At 37.5% G+C, this 18,966-nt stretch overlaps 1 protein-coding gene across 1 annotated transcript in view; it reads left to right on the top strand.

Annotated features, from left to right (window-relative positions):
* The window catches only part of ANKRD50 (ankyrin repeat domain containing 50), a 42,271-nt gene that overhangs the window by 832 nt on the left and 22,473 nt on the right, over positions 1 to 18,966 (top strand). The window contains exon 2 of the mRNA XM_065634042.1: positions 579 to 1,836. Within this exon, the coding sequence (XP_065490114.1) occupies positions 1,358 to 1,836 (479 nt within the window). The 5' untranslated portion in view covers positions 579 to 1,357. The remainder of the gene's footprint in view (positions 1 to 578; positions 1,837 to 18,966) is intronic.

The following is an 18,966-nucleotide window of genomic DNA, read 5'->3' as shown; positions in this document are numbered from 1 at the left end:
AATGGAGCGGTGACAAGCGCAGCGACGGGGCGGGAGGTGTCGGCGGTGGGGGTGTGAAACCGTGACCCCGCAGTCTGCCGGGCGCCCCGCTGCCTGCGAGCCCTGAACAAAGAAGTGTGCACAGAGCCGTCGGCAGCTCTCGCGTGTAAAATAAACTTAAAAAAAACCCAAAAAACAAAACACACAACCAAAAAAAAGCCAAAACCGTAGCCAGCAGTAGAAAAATTGGGTGGAGAGGGGATTCAGTGATAAAACCTGGTTAGGAAGAATGTTTCTGAGGTAAAGGGATATCTTCAGTTCTCCTCAGGAGAAAACGCAAGACTTACTGTTCCTGTGGTTTTGAGGCCGCTGTCATATCTATTCACTGTTTTTTGTTATGGTTTTCTATGTGTGGCTAATCATACCTGGTTTACAAGAAATTTCTTTAAAACAGATTTTTAGATTAATTTGATTTAATAGAATAAGTAAAAATAGAGAATAAAAGCCCTTGACTGTACTCTTTGTTGTCTGCATTTGCAATCAATTGACTGAATTGTGACTTGCATGTAGGGTTAAAAGTGCTGTCTTCTTTATTTCAGAGCTCTAGGGGAAGATGTTGTCTCTTCTGACATCTTGCGATTAAGATACCTGAGAACAGGTTCAGTAAGAATCCAAGTTCCTGGAGAAGACACTTACGAATGTCTTGAAATAAGAAGCTGTAACCATATTTTTTTCCTGTCATCTGTACTGCATAAGAAACCATAATCTGAAGCACTTCTCAGACACCCGCCCAGAGGCATGAAGTCTGCAAAGCTTGCTGTCCAAACTGACCGTTTCTTAGTAAGTGGTACTTATGCACGTTTGTGGTGTATATATAGTGCTCTGAAGAAAAATCACTTTCTTTATTAAATTTCCAGAAGGAACATTTTATTATGGACAGCTTTTTTCTGGATGTATACCCAGACAGATTAATGCCTAGAGTTGAAAGGCGTTTAGCATACACTGAAAAGTTGGCTTCCCCTCAGTTTTTCCAGATGTATTGTCTCCCCTGTATACTGGGAACACACACAACTGCATAAACTACAGATGCAGCCATGGAGCTGTATGAACTTTTGAGCCATATGCGAAGTATTGAGCGTTGGTATCAGACACTGCTGCATGATGTCAGCTGAACTGTGATGTGTTATGCTGATCGTATTAAAGCATACAAATGGAGTGACACCCTTCCTGCGAAGAGGCTGTTAAGTTTTACAAGAAAAGTTAACTGATTACCTTAACTTCTGTCAAGTTCTGTGCAAGATGAACCTGTATCTCCGACTCTGAGATGTTGAAGGTGTACTGCTGCTTGTGACAAATCCAAGAGAAGAAGCTTTATAAAATGGCTCAAACCAGTTTGCTGCAGGGCAAGCAGTTTTACTGTAGGGAGTGGGTTTTCCACAAGCTTCAGCACTGCCTCCAGGAGAAAGCTAACTGCAGCAGTAGTGTTGCCAACAAACCATCTCTTGTAGCAAATTCTGGGAATAACACCGGTGGTGTCTCTGGGAAAGGAGCTGCCTGGGGTGTGCTGTTGGTAGGAGGGCCTGGTAGTGGGAAGACAGCCCTCTGTACTGAGTTACTGTGGCCAAGCTCACCTGCAAATCTACAACGAGGCTTACATCGTCAAGCTCTAGCCTTCCATTTCAGCAGGGCGCAAGACTCTGACACCCTATGTGTTGGAGGGTTTATTAGAGGTCTAGTTACACAAATCTGCCGCAGTGGACTGATCCAGGGATATGAGGACAAACTAAGAGATCCTGCTATTCAAAGTCTTTTGCAACCTGGGGAATGTGAGAGGAATCCTGCTGAAGCATTTAAAAGGTAAAAAATTTAAAAATAATACTGGAAATAAAACCCAAATAAAAAATTCTGGCTTTTGTTTAGGTCTTCCTTTCAAAGAGTCTACAATGCAGGCGGTTTAACACATGCTTGTTTCATGGCCTGTTGGCTCTATCAGAGCTTGCAGACCTACCATGGAAAAATCTAAGTTTGTCCTTATAGCTTACTTTTTAAACAAAATTTATTATTCATAGTGAATTTATTTACATATTTACATATTAATACCCTCAGTTGTAACTGGTATTTTGGAAAGACTTTAAAGTAATTGACTTCAGAGTGGAAATTATGTGGTCAGTGGTCTTCATGTGACATAAAAGTAGGGCAGTTCTCCTTCGCAAGCTTAAAACAGACCTTTTAGGACCCTGGCAGAAGCTTCCAGTGTTGTGCTCTGTCTGAGAGGAAACTGGACTAATGGATCTCTGGGTCTGGTCCAGCACATCAGTTTTATGTTTGTCTAAAAATATGTGGTAGGAAGATGTTGATTAACTCCTTATGTTACTTCTCACAATATGTACAGATTATGTCAAATCTTTCTTGCTACTTATTTTAAAGTACTCTGAAGTGTTGAGTAGATCAGAAATTTATCAAGTGACAGCTCCTCCTGCCCCTCAGAAGTTTGTCAGCTATCTAGGCTGTATGAAAATATTTATTTACTTAGTGTTCTCCAGCAAACCAAAGTGTCTTCAGTATGTCACTGAGAACTTTGTAAGGATACCAATGTGTGTGTAAGACTGTATATCCACAGATCACTTAAGAGTGCTGTCTTCAGCACAGCCTTCACAAGCATGTGTCTATCAGTCTTTGTTTCTTTGGATGACAAGGAAAATTCAGAAAGGATAAGGCTTATCTCTAGCAACAGACCTTCAGTGCATTTGTGGCTAGTATAAAACTTTCCCAGAATATCAGTTAAATTGAAGTTCTTTAGTGCTGTGTAGTGACATAACTTTTTGTGGTACATAAGGGTTTATTGGACAACGTTTGCAGCATAAAAAAATCCTGTTGTTGGGGTGAGTGTGTGTGTTTGGGTTTTTTGTTTTGGTTTTTTTTTGTCTTTTTTTATCTCTGACTGCTAAGACTGGGTAAACAAGTTGAGGTTGAACTGTAGTGCTTGATCTCATTGTCATGGTGGTGTAAAAGAGCCTTCCAGCTCTGGCTGTTAGGTCCTTGCCCACTGAATAAACAGGATGCATGTCTACATTGTTCTCAGTGTAGTGTCTTAAAGCAAACAAATAGTCTAAACCAAGACTAACTCTAGATTTTTTTGTTCGTTTGTTTCTAAGTGAAGATGCAACATCTAGCAGCTGTTAAGGTCCCAATTTCAGAAACATTAAGCCCTCTCAATTTTTCATGACTAAAAATTGGGTGAAATTAAGTGTCTGTAAATGGAATAGCAGATTGGCCATCTAGCTTTAGGCAGTCTTTGAAAATCGTGAAAGTGGATTAATCTGGTAAGAGCCTGTTTATGTTAAAAGTCTCTTGCAAGGAAATCTTACTAATTTGGTACAGGCAAGTTATCTCTAAGAACTTGAATCTTTCTTCTGTTTTAGACATAGTTACCTTACTCCAAAGAACAGCAGTTAAATGAATGTCTTCAGACAAAAATGCAATATAGAAATATGAAAGATAATTGAGAGTCAGACTCAGCTTTTTAGATAAGACTGCTTCTTATGAATACAGGGTTTAATGATGGACTGTTTTGAGTATTTAGGTCAATATACAGGATTCTTGGTTTCATACTGGAAAAACAAAATATGACACGACATCTGGTACTAGTAGCAGTAATTGTGAACTCTTATTATCTTATTATTACAGTAAATATACTTATGTTGAAGTAAACAGCTTCAGTCAAGATTTTCTTCTTTTTTTTCTCCCTTTTTTCTTCTTTTTCTTTTTTTTTTTTTTTTTCTTCCTGTATTCCCTTGCTGCCCACCTACTCTGATCTGCTCTCAAAAGCAGATGTGGTAGCTAGTCTTCATTCTCGTATTTCAGATTTAAGGGAGATGAGGTGTTAGAGACAAGGTGCTGTGCTGGGAGTATAAGTGTTCAGCTCTGTGGCAGGGGACCAGGAGATGGCTGTTGACAGCAGTGCTGCAAGCTTGTTCTACTGCCTGTATGATACACTGTCCACAAATAAGAGGAACGTGGCAACCCCATCCCCCTTCATTAGATACCTCAATCGCTTGTTAAATGAACTTCTGTTAATGTATAAAGCATGGAAGAAATGTTTAACAAAAGCATAAATTAGCATTTTTCATGGTTTCCAAGACTTATCACTGAGCATTCTGGTATTCTGGTCTGGTGTCTTTATATATGCTTTCTGTCAAGTGAAAGTTGTAATGTGGAATTGAATTCTAGGAAGACTTAACAATCATCCGATTGCCTTTTACATTGTATAAAGGCACTGAAAGAGCATAAAGCTCTCATCTCAAAGTTCCATTGATTTTTACTTTATTTTAAATGTCTTTATTCAAAGAGGAGAAAGAGCTTTCTTTGAAGACACTGTCAAATTTTTGCTCTGCTTTGCACAGCTGCTCCAGACCCGGCTATGTATTCATGGCCTAAAATGGAAAGACTTCTCTTCATATGTGCTAAACAAGATTACACTATTCTATTTTTGTGCTAATTATCCTAGTAATAGTAAGCAAGAAAAATTTTCTGATGCCTTGTAATGTGCCAGTTTATAAACAATGTAACATTCTTTAGTAGAAACACTGAATCTTCTTCTGAAGAACTTTTAAAATAGGTTTTCAGCAACCCTGATGGTCATAATGATACATGTGCAAGTGATGACCTAGAAAGTTAAGACTTTGAATTTTGCTTGGGTGAATTGCTGAAATCAATAAATCCCTAAAAATAGTGAATTTCCATATCTCCCAGCAGGTTGCTGCAGATGGACCTGCTTTGCTATCACTCACAGATGAAGTTTCTTGCTGTCTTCTGCATGTCTTTTCAAGAAGCTTTACATCTTGTGAGACTTTTCACATACTTATTTCTCACATACTGAATTGGGTCAATGATGTTCAACTGTTTGTTTGTTTTGCTTTTTTAACTTGTGAAGTGTCCTGAAGTTTATTACTAAAGTGTATCTAATGCAATTACTTCAATGTGAGTTGGTCTCATCCAAGAGATTTATATTGGGGGAAAAATGAAGCTATGAATGAAGATTTCCACTTATTTGCATTCCTGATGTTCCATTCCCATGCAAGTAGCTGTCCCTGATCAGCTGGGACCCAGGAAAAGAACAATTTAATAAGAGGGAAAAAAAAAAGCTGCTGAACAATTTGTGATTATATAAGAACTTACAGGTTTTATATAAAACTATAGAAGTTTTCTCAAGCTGATGTGTCAGAGTTTATTGCAAGGCAACAATAAACCGTGACAGATATATCATCTTTACCAAAAATGAATATAGTGGAAACTGTACCCCAGAACTTAAGTGTCCTTTTTTCAGAAAGGACACCAGATTTGTTTTCCTGTACACACTGGTGCTAAATTTAATGTCATGGTTCCTTTTGCAATTCCCCAGAAAAGCACAACTTTTCTTCTAACTCCTGATCTCTGCTACTTGTATTTGAAAAGAAAACCGCCAGAGAGTTGACTAAGCTGGACAGGTGACAAGAGTCATCCATACCAGAATTTTAGAAGAACACCAGTAAGGAATGGTTGGATGTTGCTGTAACACACCCTAGTGTTCTGTGAAGCTGTACCAAGTATTTGTGGTATAGTTCCTGTGTGTCTGAGTTCACAACAGATTTGCATTGTCTTGGAACGTGCCCAATAATGTTGATATTAAACAGTAAAGTAGTTTTATTGTTCTCTAGCATATGCAAATACCTGTAGACTTGTTTGTAAAAAGTGTGAAAGGTCATGTAAGGTTTTATGCTGACTGCAAGTTTGAAGCAGGCATTTGTGTTGATTAAAATTGAAAGCCTTCTTGTATGAGTCATTGGTTTGGACAGTGTTAAAGTACAGCAAATCTTATGCCAATAGCTATTATCTATGTAAAGTTACTTTTACCTCTTTGGAGGAGAACTCCAAAGGATTGAGCCTGTGGTGTTTTGTATTTGGCAATGTGATGGAAATCTCATAAACAGCAGCATTCAGAGTAAAAAAAAACTAGGATCGTCAACCAATGCTAACAAGCATTTCCTCCCCCCTGGCCCTGCACCTGTATTGGCTTTCCATGCTACTATTTTTTTTTTTCCCCCCTGTTTCCCTCAAGAGTGATGTATCATCAAAAAGTTGTAAGTTGCCGGTGGTTTAGAGAGCCTTTACCGTTATCTAAATGATAAGAGGAAACAAGTTTTATTTCAAATTTTACATTGTTTGTCTGACAATGTAGGAAAACACAGGTTTGTTCAGCAGATGTTCTGTGACAGTTGTCCAGGGACTTTACATCTGCAGTACTAAAGTGCCATCTTACTTGCTGTTTATTTAGCATAGATTAAGGAACAGGCTTAGAAATTGAGTTGTATGTGGTAACAGATGAACTGTGAAGAAGCTGTTCTTTTTGGAACTCCTTGTACGATCTTTTGAAACCATTAATATAATTAAAATCATTGATTGTGTAGGCTTTACTGAACAATTAATTAGTGAGCTTTTCAGTGTTTTGGAGTAGCTTATTCTTAATTGAAAAAACTTACGTGGTTTTTGGAATAAATATGAGAAGTTGAAGGCCAGCTTTTCTTTATTCTTTCTTCTTCTGTCTCTCTCTTTCCCCGCCCCCCCCCCAACTCCAGTCTTTTAACTGTTGACTTCTGCATTTTCTTTAGCTAACAGAAAGTTTCAAATCCACTTGAATGGCTGAGGCTAGGGATTAATTAGAGTATCCTGACTTTCATGGAAGCAGAAGACTTTGATATGTTACCCTACAAACTTTTGAGTTGTCTTTGCTAGTGAATTAACCGCAGCACATGCGTCTGCTGCTGTTTGCAGCTGGCAGAAGCATGACAAGGATGTAACTTCTGACTGTTTTGCTGGCACTCAAAGTTCTGTGACTGCTGTGAAAATTATAATAGCAGTATTGATTTTGCTCTGGAGGGTGTGAGATGCCAGCATGTGATATTTGGGTACTCTTCTGTTGCTTTTACTTTTTTTTAATGAAATGGATTTAGAAGTCTGGTTTTACCATGAGCTTAGTAGGGATTGAAATAAAAGATACACTGAGAGGCAGCATATCGGAGGCAGTTGTAGATGCCTGAGCTTGGGCTACTGGCAATACAAAAGCTGCTGGGATTTCTACCAATTTATTCTGTAAGACATTAGTAATTCAGTATTAATCTTTTTATATAAAAGTGATGCCTTGACTTTTCTCACCCAAGTCTCAAAGACTAGGAGTGGTATGCGCCTTTTTCTCTAACGCTCTCCTTTCTTCTGGTAAGGACTGCTACACAACCTTTCCCTCTGCATCTGCAGCTTTGGTACAGTTTTGGTAGCTGTAGCTTTGCAATGGTTACAAAAAGGGTTTGAATGTAGATCTTGTCAGGCTCTCTAATTTCATAGAGTTATAAATGGTAGAAACAAAGCCAAGGACTAACTGTATCCCATTTCATGTGAAGAAAGATCTGAATGCATAATTAATTAACTTACAAGACCCTGTAAAGAAGGAAGTTGTTAGGCTTCCAGTGTGTTTATTCATTTACCATATGTAAAGTTCAAATGTGCAAGTGACTGATTTTTATCTCAAGAGAGAGGCTTGGAAGGGGACCTCAGAAAATCAAATCTGTCTCCTTCTCCAGGCAGAGGAAACCAAGTCTGTTAGAGATGCTTGCTTCATCTGCTCTTAGACTTCACAATTCTTATTAGGGAAAAAAAAATCCTTACATCTAGCCTGAGTTTTTTCTTGCTATAATCTAAGCTTGTTACTACTCTACAGTGTTTTCCAGAGACCTGGAGAATAGATTGTTTCCTTTTTTTTGGTACAGCCTTTTACATATTTTAATACTGCTTTATTCTCACTTTAAATAATTCCAACTTGTTAGGAGCCATAGCCATTTTTAGTTAAAAGCAAGCTCAGATATGAAGCTGGTTGGTGTTTGGTATCTTTTTGTAGACTTCTTGTGATGCATTGATGAGGTATTCAAGATCTCAGCACCTGCAGCATGCTGGAGAAGTGCAAGCAGGGCTCTAGCAGGGGAAGTTCTCCATAGTCTCTCCCATGTAGAGTTTTGCCTGTTTCTAGTTTAAGTTTGAAATTCCACAGAAGCTGGGTGTTGGAAGCAAGCTCTCCATTCTGTGTGATTTAAAGCTAGATTCACAAAAGGATTTAAGTGTCTCTGCTTTTTAAGAAACTTAAGACTGTTAAACTTATAGCCATACCAAAACATGAGGTGCACATGCTTCTCTGTCACTGGCAGTACTATGTACTCGATCATAATGTAATAATTACAATTCACTTTAGTATCTCAGTTCTGGTGAAGAAAGTTTGTGTCAAAAATATGTACCTTCAGCATCAAGTGGCTGAAGTACTTTTTAATTTGAAAAGAAGTTTACTAACCAAGTTGTTTTGTTTTTGTTTTTAAAACATTACAACTCCTATGAGTTTCATCAGAAAGGCTGGATGGTTTTACAGTATTTAGCTCCTTGGTAGATTGATGTTCATACTGTGGAGGCGTACACTTAGGGATTGTGTACCAAGAGACATAAAATATTAAAAATAGTAGACAAACTCCACAGCACAAAGCTTTTATGACTCTTTATAAGAAGCAGCTACATGTAAGCTGATATATGCAAGATCAAAAGGTCTTTTATGGTCTGGTGAAGAAAAATGGTGAACAAGACAGCTTGCATGAAAGTAGTAAGGAATACTACAAAAAAGATATGCACTGAACCTTAACTCTATCTCCTGTGTGATGGTATACTGTGAAGATGTGAACAACTACAGTGTGTTAATGCTAAATATGTGGTAAAATGCTACTGGGTGTCATTGTAGCTTACTAGTTACAAGAGTTCAAGTACACAGTTTCTGTGCTGACTTTCACTTTTGTGTGGTATGAGTCTGTTAATTTATTATTTATGTATTTGTCATGTATGTTATAGAGACTTCTACTAAATGCAGCATTTATCTACATTTTGATTCTGCACTAACGTGATTTATTTTATACTCAAATGATAGTCAGATACCAACTGAAAATCATACCAATTCAGGGGTGAGATGAGAAACTGGTTTTGTAAGAGCATGTACAAGAGGTTAAAAAGAATCTGCCAACTTAGCTTGTGTTTCCAGCTCGATGAAAGTGAAGTTGCAGAAGATAAAGTGGTATTTCATAAACTCGCTCTTGTGAGAGCATCTAGACTCTGATGCAGCTTCTGATTCCTAGTATGTCATGTAATGTATAACTAATGCTTTAGACTTACAACTGACACTAGATTTCGTAGAAGATGCTATGTTCTGTTGCTCTCTTGACTATTAGAAAGTTAAGCATTGCCTGAAGCTCAAGTACTTTGTGGCATGTTTCTCTCTAGGATTTTCCCTTAAATGTGTGGAGTTAACGGGTCACATAGCAACAGTTAGTTTTTTCTGCAAGAGCAAGTTGTATGTTCTTCTTTCATTGTACGGAAGCACAGCATACAGACTGAACATAATACCATTTAAGGTTTTAACCTTTTCAGTTTAAATTACCATAAGAAAGTTTCCCTAAGGCATTTTAAGAATGAGAACTTACATAGACCTTTTTGTCTTCTACTTGTATAGGCATTAACATTTTGCCTTTAATCTATGTGGCTGAGTCTTAAACCTTACAGGTTTTCCTATAAGCTGTTTAGTTAGATGGACCTTCACAGCAATTCTCACTTGTTAATTATTTCCCTTCCCTCCAGTTTTCTATGCACATGTTCATAGCTTGTACAAGGGTTTAAGTTTCTTTTTTTTTCTGCCTTTTTACTGAAAAAAAATGAAAAGGGTTTGGCGGATTGTGAAGTAGAAAGGACTTAGTGTGTCTAGTATACTGGGAAAAGATAGTATTGAAATATCACCTCCTGAAACCGTTAGTGAAGCAATGCATTGAAGAGGATTCAGTTTCTTCTGCACGATGATGTGTACAATACACTGGGAATGGTGTGAAATCTATCTTTACCTAGGAGTAAGAATGTTTTTTTTAAGAGCTAATGCAGAAACACTTAATGATTGAAGAATTACTGCTCAAAAAGAAGTAATTAAGAAAAAAAGGTGGGTGTGATTAAAAACAGTAAGAAACTATGTTGAAATAAGGATCGAGTTGTAGATAGGTGTTCAAAGGTATTGCAGAGGAGGTGCTGCAAAGAGCATAGATGGGTAAGTTGCTGGTACACTTGATGACATCAAAGTGTGATGGGATGACATGAAAGATGAACTGAAAATGAGATCAAGAAAGGAAAGCAAATGGGGAAGATTACATAGCTGATGGAGTGAAAGGGGCAAAACAATTGTAATCAAAGTCCTCTCTATCTTGCATGTTTGCATATGCCTTCACACAAAGCAAGGACTAAAAAGTCTGTCATGGATGGAAGGCGATCAAAGTTTTTGACTGTTCTGGATGCTTCTGTTTAAATTGACAGGAGTGGGAGGAAGAATGGGAGTAAAGGATCATATGCGAGTAAACTTTCAGTCCAGGGCCCATCAGTGACATATTTTCCTTGTTTTTTTGTTTCTTTGTCATGTACCAATAGTTGGTAATAGTGGGGTGTGTGTGGAGCAGGGCCGATGAGCATCTGGCTGCACAGATGCAAGCTTGTGTGCTAAAGATCTGTGATATCTTAGGAGACGAAAGAGATTAGGAGGAAAGGGGCATGGCAGTATCTTATTTAAGGTTATTTGCAGAATTATGGAGTTGTCCTGGAAGAAAGAGAGAACTGTTCCCAAGAAAATACCAGTAGTATATAGACAGTAATGAGCAGATATAAATGAACCTCTTGAGGAAAAAATGTTAAGAAAGGGATTACAACATGATTTCCATCTTAAAGCAGTTAATTAAGAAATCTTGCTTTAACTACATTAGGTCTCCTGGAGTGTTGGTGAGCATGATACAATCACTAAGCTAGCTGTGCTTTTTCTGCACTTTCATGGAGTTCAACAGGACATTGGAAAAAAACTATTTGTAGGTAAAGTGCAGCTGATGCACAGTAAGAGAAATTGTGTCCTATATGATTCTGAATTATGAAAGGAGTATCAACTCTGTGTTCTCTACCAGATGGAAACTTAAATAGTCAACAACGCAAAGAATTTAAGTAAGAATGTTATGAACACTGTTAACTTGCCTCACTGTTGCACTAGTGTGAGTGATGGCAATGGTACTGACACATGTGAGTTTTGACCAGTCTGGAAACACTTCACTAAAATTTCCAAACTTGTACTGCATGCTACTGATGATTTGTGTGCATCAATTTGCAGTTTGGTGTCAGTTGCTTTATTTTGTGTTGGAGAGTGATGCCACTCCCTTTGTTTCAGCTTCATTCCACTTACTTTCCCCTTGAAAAATGAATAAAAGATTTTTTTTTTCCCCAGAAGACTTGTAGCAGGTATTGCAGATTAACATTAACTTCAATTTTTATGACTTCCAGTATATTTTTTCCCTTAATACCTGCTTCTGTTTTAGATTATGATAAAGTTGCCATCCACAGTAAACATTTTGCATATAAATTGGTTGGGGGAAGGGAGGGGAAGAGAATGTAGTTTCTGTCTCTTGTTCTATTATAGTTAGGGCTAAAAATAGGTCTTACTAAATATAAAGGTGTAGAATCAGTTCCAAAGCTAAAAGCATCACTGCTGTAAGATAATGAAATCAGGTTCACATGGTGCTAACATTGTTTTTTTTAAAGTAAATTACAGAGAAGATATTAGAATCAATAGGAATTTTACGGTCAAATTAAGAGAAACTGTATTTGCTTGGAGTTGGAGGGGGTGAAAAAACCAAACCAGGCGGTAACTAATACAGACTCGGGGTGATGCATGAGAAGCATATGTTTTGGTTTCTACTTTGGGGAGTACAGAAGAATAACTTTGAATGGTGCACATGAAAGCTGCTCCATCTGTTGCCTCTTCAACTAAGACAGTGCAAATAAAGGTTAGGATAGTCCCTTTTAAGTGAGAAAATAAGATGGAAAAAGATATGTGGTAATGCCAACATAGGAGGAGAGCTGTCTTAGGTGCTTGACTGGTAAGCTAAAATCTTAACAGCTTTTCATCTGATATTTGTGCAGAGGATTTTTCTGAAAATGAGGTTGGACAGTATAATCCTGCAATCAATTCAACAGTTGAAGTGCGGGGTGCTTTATGATGATGTGCAAGAAATGAGAAAGGCAGGTATATAGCAACTTGCTTAGGGAATGATAGAGATTCCAAAATGTAAATTGTTGTTCTAGCCTGGTTCCTCTGGGTAGGCAATTCAAGCACCTTGTTTTCTGAAGGAACAGTTTACTGCTGGAGTAGCCACTGCAGCACCTCTTCTTTGCACTTCCTAATCAGTAATGTATATTTTCTTCTCGAATCAAATGCGTAAGAAAAATCTAATTAATTAGGGGATTGTCAGACTGCACTGCAGTGATAACTGTGACTGTTTTTGTATCGTGTGTATTACGCTATTGTCTTGTCTTACATGGTCGTGGAAGAATAGAATGTAGGGCTAGCTGGACAGTGAGCTAGAATATAGGCTGATAAAAGCAACACGATTGAATGCATTTAGTGTAGTTTTCTACCTGTCTCATCTGTTTTTTTTGGTTTTTGTGGCTAGCATTTCTCTCATGCAAACAAATACGATTGTATATATGGAGAGTATCTGTTTCTTTGGTTGTTTTTATGCTCTGCATAAATTGAGACACAAGAAAGAAATGGATTTTGCCTGTGTCCAAAAAATAGAATAACACCAACAACTTAAAATGCTGGTAAAGCTACAAGAACTTTGATTCAGTTGTATACTAATGTGTTCAGGTAACACTACTCATAGAAGAATATATATTTTTGTTTAACAAATAAATATTAATTCTTTTATGGCTAAGGAACCACCTAGTTCATAAGGAAAACTGAAAAGACTATATATTTCACTTTGTTGTACCTTTGATTTCATAAATTATTTTAAACTAACTTTGCAATTTTAATACTGCTGTTGCATTTATAAACTTGTTAGTTATTCTCATTGTGGTACCCCACTCTTACATGTTGCATTTCAGCCACGGACTTCTGAATATTTAAAAAGTGTTTATCCTAACTTTACAGGTATGGAAAATAAGGTGCAGTATAGGTAATTCTCTCATTTAAACTCAAGAATTGCTTAATACAACAAGCAGTGATTTCCGCCCGCCCCCCCCCCAATAAAAAAGAGCTTTTCAACAACACCTGGTGGATGACAAATCCCAGGGGTAAATATAAATAACAGCAACTTAGACAACAGCTCAAAAACTGGAGGTGGAGGAGGAGGGGAAATAGGATTACTTATATAGGGTCATGGGATGGACAAAGAAGAAAAGTGAGGTAGTTAATCAAATGCCTTAGGTGTCTTTATACTAATGGGAAAAATGTATGGAGTACTAACAAGCAGAACTGGAAATATTAGTGTACAGTCAAGGTTGATTAAAATGCCCTTAAAGATCTGTCAGGATAACTTGTATGACTGGTATGTTTTTTTAAAAAAAAAATAATCTTGTTTAGGAGTTGCTTTGTATATCCTGTGCTTGCTAGTAGTTCTAGAAAAAAGAAGTTAAAGCTACTGAAAAATCTGTGAATAAAAGATATACACTACACATGGTGCTAGTTTTGCATGTATCATATCTACATAAAGGTTTCTTGGTAAAAATGTTATCTTTTATGGACTGTAAATACAACTACCTACAAACTACCCTGCTAGATCATCTCGCCTGTCTAAAAGTTTACCTGCTTTGAAAACGTATAGTACTTCTCAATAACTAAGAGAGATTCCTACATCTCTGAACCGTGCCTTTCCTAAAATACGAATGTTTTACTCTACCAAACCAGGAAGATCGTGTTATCTGAGTTTCTTTAAGATATGAAATGGAATTATCCAATGCATAAAATTTGGACAATAATATCCGTGTCATTTAAAAATTTCAATAATATAACAAATCTGAGTATCAGCTGGGAAAGCATGGTATAAACAGGTCTGTCGATGACCATATTTCCAATGTCAAAGAAGAGAAAATAGCTAGTGGGAAGACACAGATTTGCTTCAATCAGATTGGAAAGAACTAGCTCGGAAAACGATAGGAAACTTTTGGAGACAGTGACTATGAGAGTATCTTAAATTCTTAAATGCATGATGTTTAGGAGAGGAGGAGAAAGAAGGATAAACTAAAAACTGTGTACTTGGAGATGTTGGTGACCTCAGATAACTTGTGGGAAAGATCTCATGAAGACAAGTATAAAGAAAGGAAGGAATTATCTGCAAAGAAGACCGTCTTAAAGCAGTATCTTAAATATCCAATTTAGTGAAACTGAGCTCCCTGTCATTAATGTGTTAGACTCTAGAAGGAAGACTACAAAGAGGAAGTAGATCAACTAGTGAATATGAAAATAAGAGTAACGTGAAAATGAGGGCAAAACTAAAAGTTCAAGGTGCATTGTTTGTGTTTCTGTACATATGTTAGCAGAAAGAAGACGTTATCCACCAAGTGTTGATCTGCTATTCATTGGGGTGGAAAAACTGATAGCACTGACAAAGCTAAAATGTTCAATGCTTGTGTATATTGACCTTTCTTAAAAACAGTCATTTTGCAGTCAGACAGCTAACATAATTAAAACTAGCAAAAAAAAAGTAAGATTACAGAAAAAACATAGCCTGGACAAATAAACCCCAAACACATAGAATAGGTGAGATATTTACAAATTGTTCAGTCTATGAACTGTTACTGATTATCTTCAAAGGACAGGTTATCTTTATCAGGATGGCAGAAAATTCAGACTTGAAAGAAAAAGATGTATATTTAGTGCTTTGCTTTAAAAAGGGACAAAAAGGCATTGGAGAATTAGAAGCATGTCAGTTGAAATAAAAAATGCCAGAACAAATAATCAGATAAAGTATTTGCAAGCAGCTGGAAGACAAGAGTCGAAAAACAGCTAACATGGGATGACATGGTTTGGTTTTGACAAATCTAATCTTTTTGTGAGAGACAGTAATAGAACTTGTGGATAAGGAATAACCATAAATGTCATTTTGACTTCAGAGAGGCATTGGTGCTTACATGAGACTCATTTGGCTACATGCAAAAAAGGCCTGAGTAATTATACCTAAAGAGTAATTATCAGTCATTCATTTTCAAACTGACAATAGCACATCATGTTGGGTCTCATAGAGATCTGTCCTGTCTCTGTCTCTTTTCGGTGTGTTTCTTAAGGGTCTGGTTGACTGAATAGAAGGAGATGGTTATAAATCGTGGATACTACTGGCTTCTTTGTAATGACTCTTGTGTTATCCATGGGATCCAAGTAATAGGGCAAGAAGACCCAGCTTAAATTACAGGAAAACAGGTTAAGGTTAGACAAGGGGGAGAGGGAGAAAACTTGACAATTATAAGAATATTGAAGCACTGGAACAGATTGCTTGGGACACAGAGTACTGATCACTGGAAGTCTTTGGGAGTAGCTTAGAGTAGTGTCTCTCAGGGATGACAGATTTAGAGCTGATCTGGCTGTAGGCAGGGAAGTGGACTTGACCTCTCCATTACTAAAAAACAGAACCGGGAGAATTTGTCTAGAATAAATTTCTGCTTTATATTACATGTTCAATAAAATGTTTGCATGGCTTTCTGTATTCTTCTCTTTGCCTTTGGTAGGAATGCAGGTTTTTGTATGTCAGACTCTGAGTAGTTAGAACATATTGTATATGTTAGCACATATGGCAAGTATATTCCATTTGAAATTATGTAGAGTCTCAACCTGCTCATGGTAGCAGGTGTGAATGGTTTTCAGCTACAGTTGTCTGTCCTTTATAATAGCTGAGTTGTTTCCAAACTGTTTGAGGCAGTCCAACTATTGCACCAAAATATTTGCTCTTAAGGTTTCTTGGTGGAGATCTGCTGGCAATACTTTATAGACAAAAATCTCCTATATATTTGTATGAAACAGTAGGAGGTCCAGCGTGCTCCGTTTATGTGTGACCAATGGTGCTGGTTCTGCAATAAACTCTGCTTTTGTCTGGCCTGATGCCCTGGAGCTAGCTTTTGTGCTCTTCTTGTGGGACTGCAGTCTGCTTTACAATTACAGATGAAATTCAGGTTGCTACAAGACATTGCAAAATCAGGTATAGAATTGCACAACAGGATTTGCCTGCTATTTCAAATTCAGCACTTCTGAAAAGACCAGACCCTAGATTTGCATCCGTGTACTGTACCTAGAGCTTCCATAATAGGTGATTCTCAGCTTGGGTTTTTTTTCTTGTTGTGGGGTTTTTTGGTTTTGCTTTGTTTTCCCAGCTTTCTGCCTCTTCCTTTGTAAGACTAACTGTAGCTGGGTAGAACTGCTAGAGCCAGTTTGTATTCCTGTGCAGCTTGTAAGTAATTTGTTAGAAGCAATCTATATTACACTATAGTCCATGGGTGTGTATAATTCCAGTATTGCATGTTGTCAGAAAGTTATAATCAGTTGCAGTACACTTAATCACATTGGAAAAATTACAGAACAGTTACCTTAGTAACCTGATCAAATCTGTTACAATGCACACAAGTGTGCACACATCAAACTGGGTAATTTCACTTTCGCTGCATGCTGTATTTTGCAACTTCTTAAGTGTAAAAGTGTTCTATGCTTCACAGCCCTTGTATTTCTTTAATATTGCCACTGTCAGTTAAGGGTGCTTTCAGGATGTTGTTACCAGTATGAGCAACTGGGCAATCAGTATGAAGCAGTGGCCCATGTTATGCATGCACAGAGTGCCAAGAATTGGGGTGGTGTGGTACAGAAAGCAGCTATTGAATTTGACCATTAGAATTTCCCTTTTAATCATTAGCCAGAATCTATTATGAGGCGGGTAAATAAACTGTTTACTGTCAGTTATCCATAAGACATAAATACCTTGTCATAGGACAAAGTAAAACTCACTAATCTACAAACATTACTGCAAGTAGTTTGTAAAGATTCCCTATTTTCCTGTGTGATTATATCTGCTGGAAGTCTTCTTGGAAAGAGAGTAATACTTCATCAACTGAGCAGCCCAAACTTCTGATTTTATTAGAAGTGAAATTTACCTTTTCCTATTTTATGACATATGCCCCATATGCAGTTTGGAAAACAAAACAGAAAAATTAAGCTACTGGCATTTGTCTGTCTTTGCTGATGCTTCTAACAATCTTTAACAGTTTTATCTTCACTGGTTTCATTCTTTTAAATGCAAATTTGAAACTGTGGCGGGACAGCTTTAAAGGATTGTACTCAGCTAATCAATCCCTGGATTATTGTAATCTACAAATGAACATGTGTTTGTAAACTCATGAGGCAGTGGGGAGCAAGGTGGAATATTTGTTCTCACTGGTGAGAATTTAAGTGCAGATGATTAAAAAATGTGGAGTTTTGCATTTTATCATCTGTTCTTATACATTATAAAGCCTTTATGTTTATTTGACTGCTCATTAAAGTAGTGAAAACTCCCTTGTGTATAGATTTGTGCCCTTAGATACCTATGTCCTTGGGTATCTTGCAATGGCATGGGCTTCCCTCTGTCATGTCTGTGTAACACAATTCCTTCCCCTTCTGATGTCATGCAGCACCTCTGGCTGTTAACTGCTGTAGAGAGCCTTCTCCTTCCCTGTGTGTCCTCCAGCTGTGGGCTCGGGAAGATGGAGCTTCTGCTACACCTGATCCAGAGCTGACAGAGGCAACATCAGGTTTCCTCTTACTGGTTAGGATTTTTGCTAGGTTTCCGTGTGTGATTTTTGGGCAAAATTCCCACTACTACTTATGTTACTGGCAAAAATTACTATGACATTATGTAAATGTAGTTGGCTTATTTGCAGGTTCACTATGTACTTCATTTTCTGTATTTTCTGATACAACATAAATGTGAGTGTCTTAAAAATTACGACATGATTTATCACAGCAGTTTACCATGTAAACCACCCATAAGAAGGAAGATGCTTGTTTGTTTTTCTGAAGATTGAGACTAGTGTTTGAAGAATTGTCTATTTTGTTATAAACTAGGTATTGGTAAACATTGTTAAACTGTGTGTACATATATATAAACAAATATATCCATCAATACATATATATATGCATCTTCTGCCATTACTTTAATCTTCAATAGTTCTTTAGATCAGATGGACAAATGAGTGATTTCCTTGCAAACTCTACAAGGCATTCAGATCCCATATGAAGGACAGCACAGCATTGTTTCTCTCATGTAAGGTGAATGTTTTTTGAGGTTCTATTGGCAAGTTTTTGTCAATAGAATAATAAATTCAGGTAAAACTCAGTGTAACCTCCGTTGCTTACATCAGTTGATCAGCTCCATCATGTTGTTAGTAATTCCTGAGCCTATTCTTCCAAGGTATTATGAATACATTTTTTTCAGTGTATGTTAACAATTCCCAAGGAATTACTTCAATTCAAGGAATTGCAATCCTCGTGGAGTTCACCACTGTTTTCTGTTCTGTGTGATTGCCTACTGGCACTACCATTTCTTTTGACTCAAAATAGAGGCATTAACTCAATTGTAAATATCACATATGAACTCTCACTAGCAATGAATTTTGCTTTCCGTTTTGAAACGCAAATAGTCTTTAGGAAAAAAGGTGTTCTGAGGACATCTCTGCAGTGAGGTGCTGCCGAACTCAGGCAGGTGAATACAAACTTCCTGAAGTTCTAGAACTGCCATAAACAGAGTGAGGGAGACAGACGAGCTTAAGTGCAGCATGAGGGCAACCTTACCTGACAGATTGCAATAAACATCACTTGGAGCTTTTAGCAGTTTTTAAAAATCACTTTGGGAAGCTTACCTTGCTACTTTTGTGCTCATGTCCTGTAGTGGTGTGTGTTAACTTGCATCACCACAAATGAGTGTTCTTTCTAACCTGACAAAACATAACGGTCGGTCTGATAATGTCACACATGGTCCAAACCAGAACAAGCGCACTGCACAGTGCCATTCTCTTGGTACATAAGAAAAAAATTAAGCAAGGAGAGCAGGAGTGGAGGAG

The sequence above is a fragment of the Caloenas nicobarica genome, chromosome 4 (genome assembly GCF_036013445.1).
Source record: "Caloenas nicobarica isolate bCalNic1 chromosome 4, bCalNic1.hap1, whole genome shotgun sequence".
Taxonomy (NCBI): Eukaryota; Metazoa; Chordata; class Aves; order Columbiformes; family Columbidae; genus Caloenas; species Caloenas nicobarica.
The sequence above is the reverse complement of the archived record's forward strand: the minus strand, read 5'-3'. Positions and strand labels throughout refer to the sequence as shown.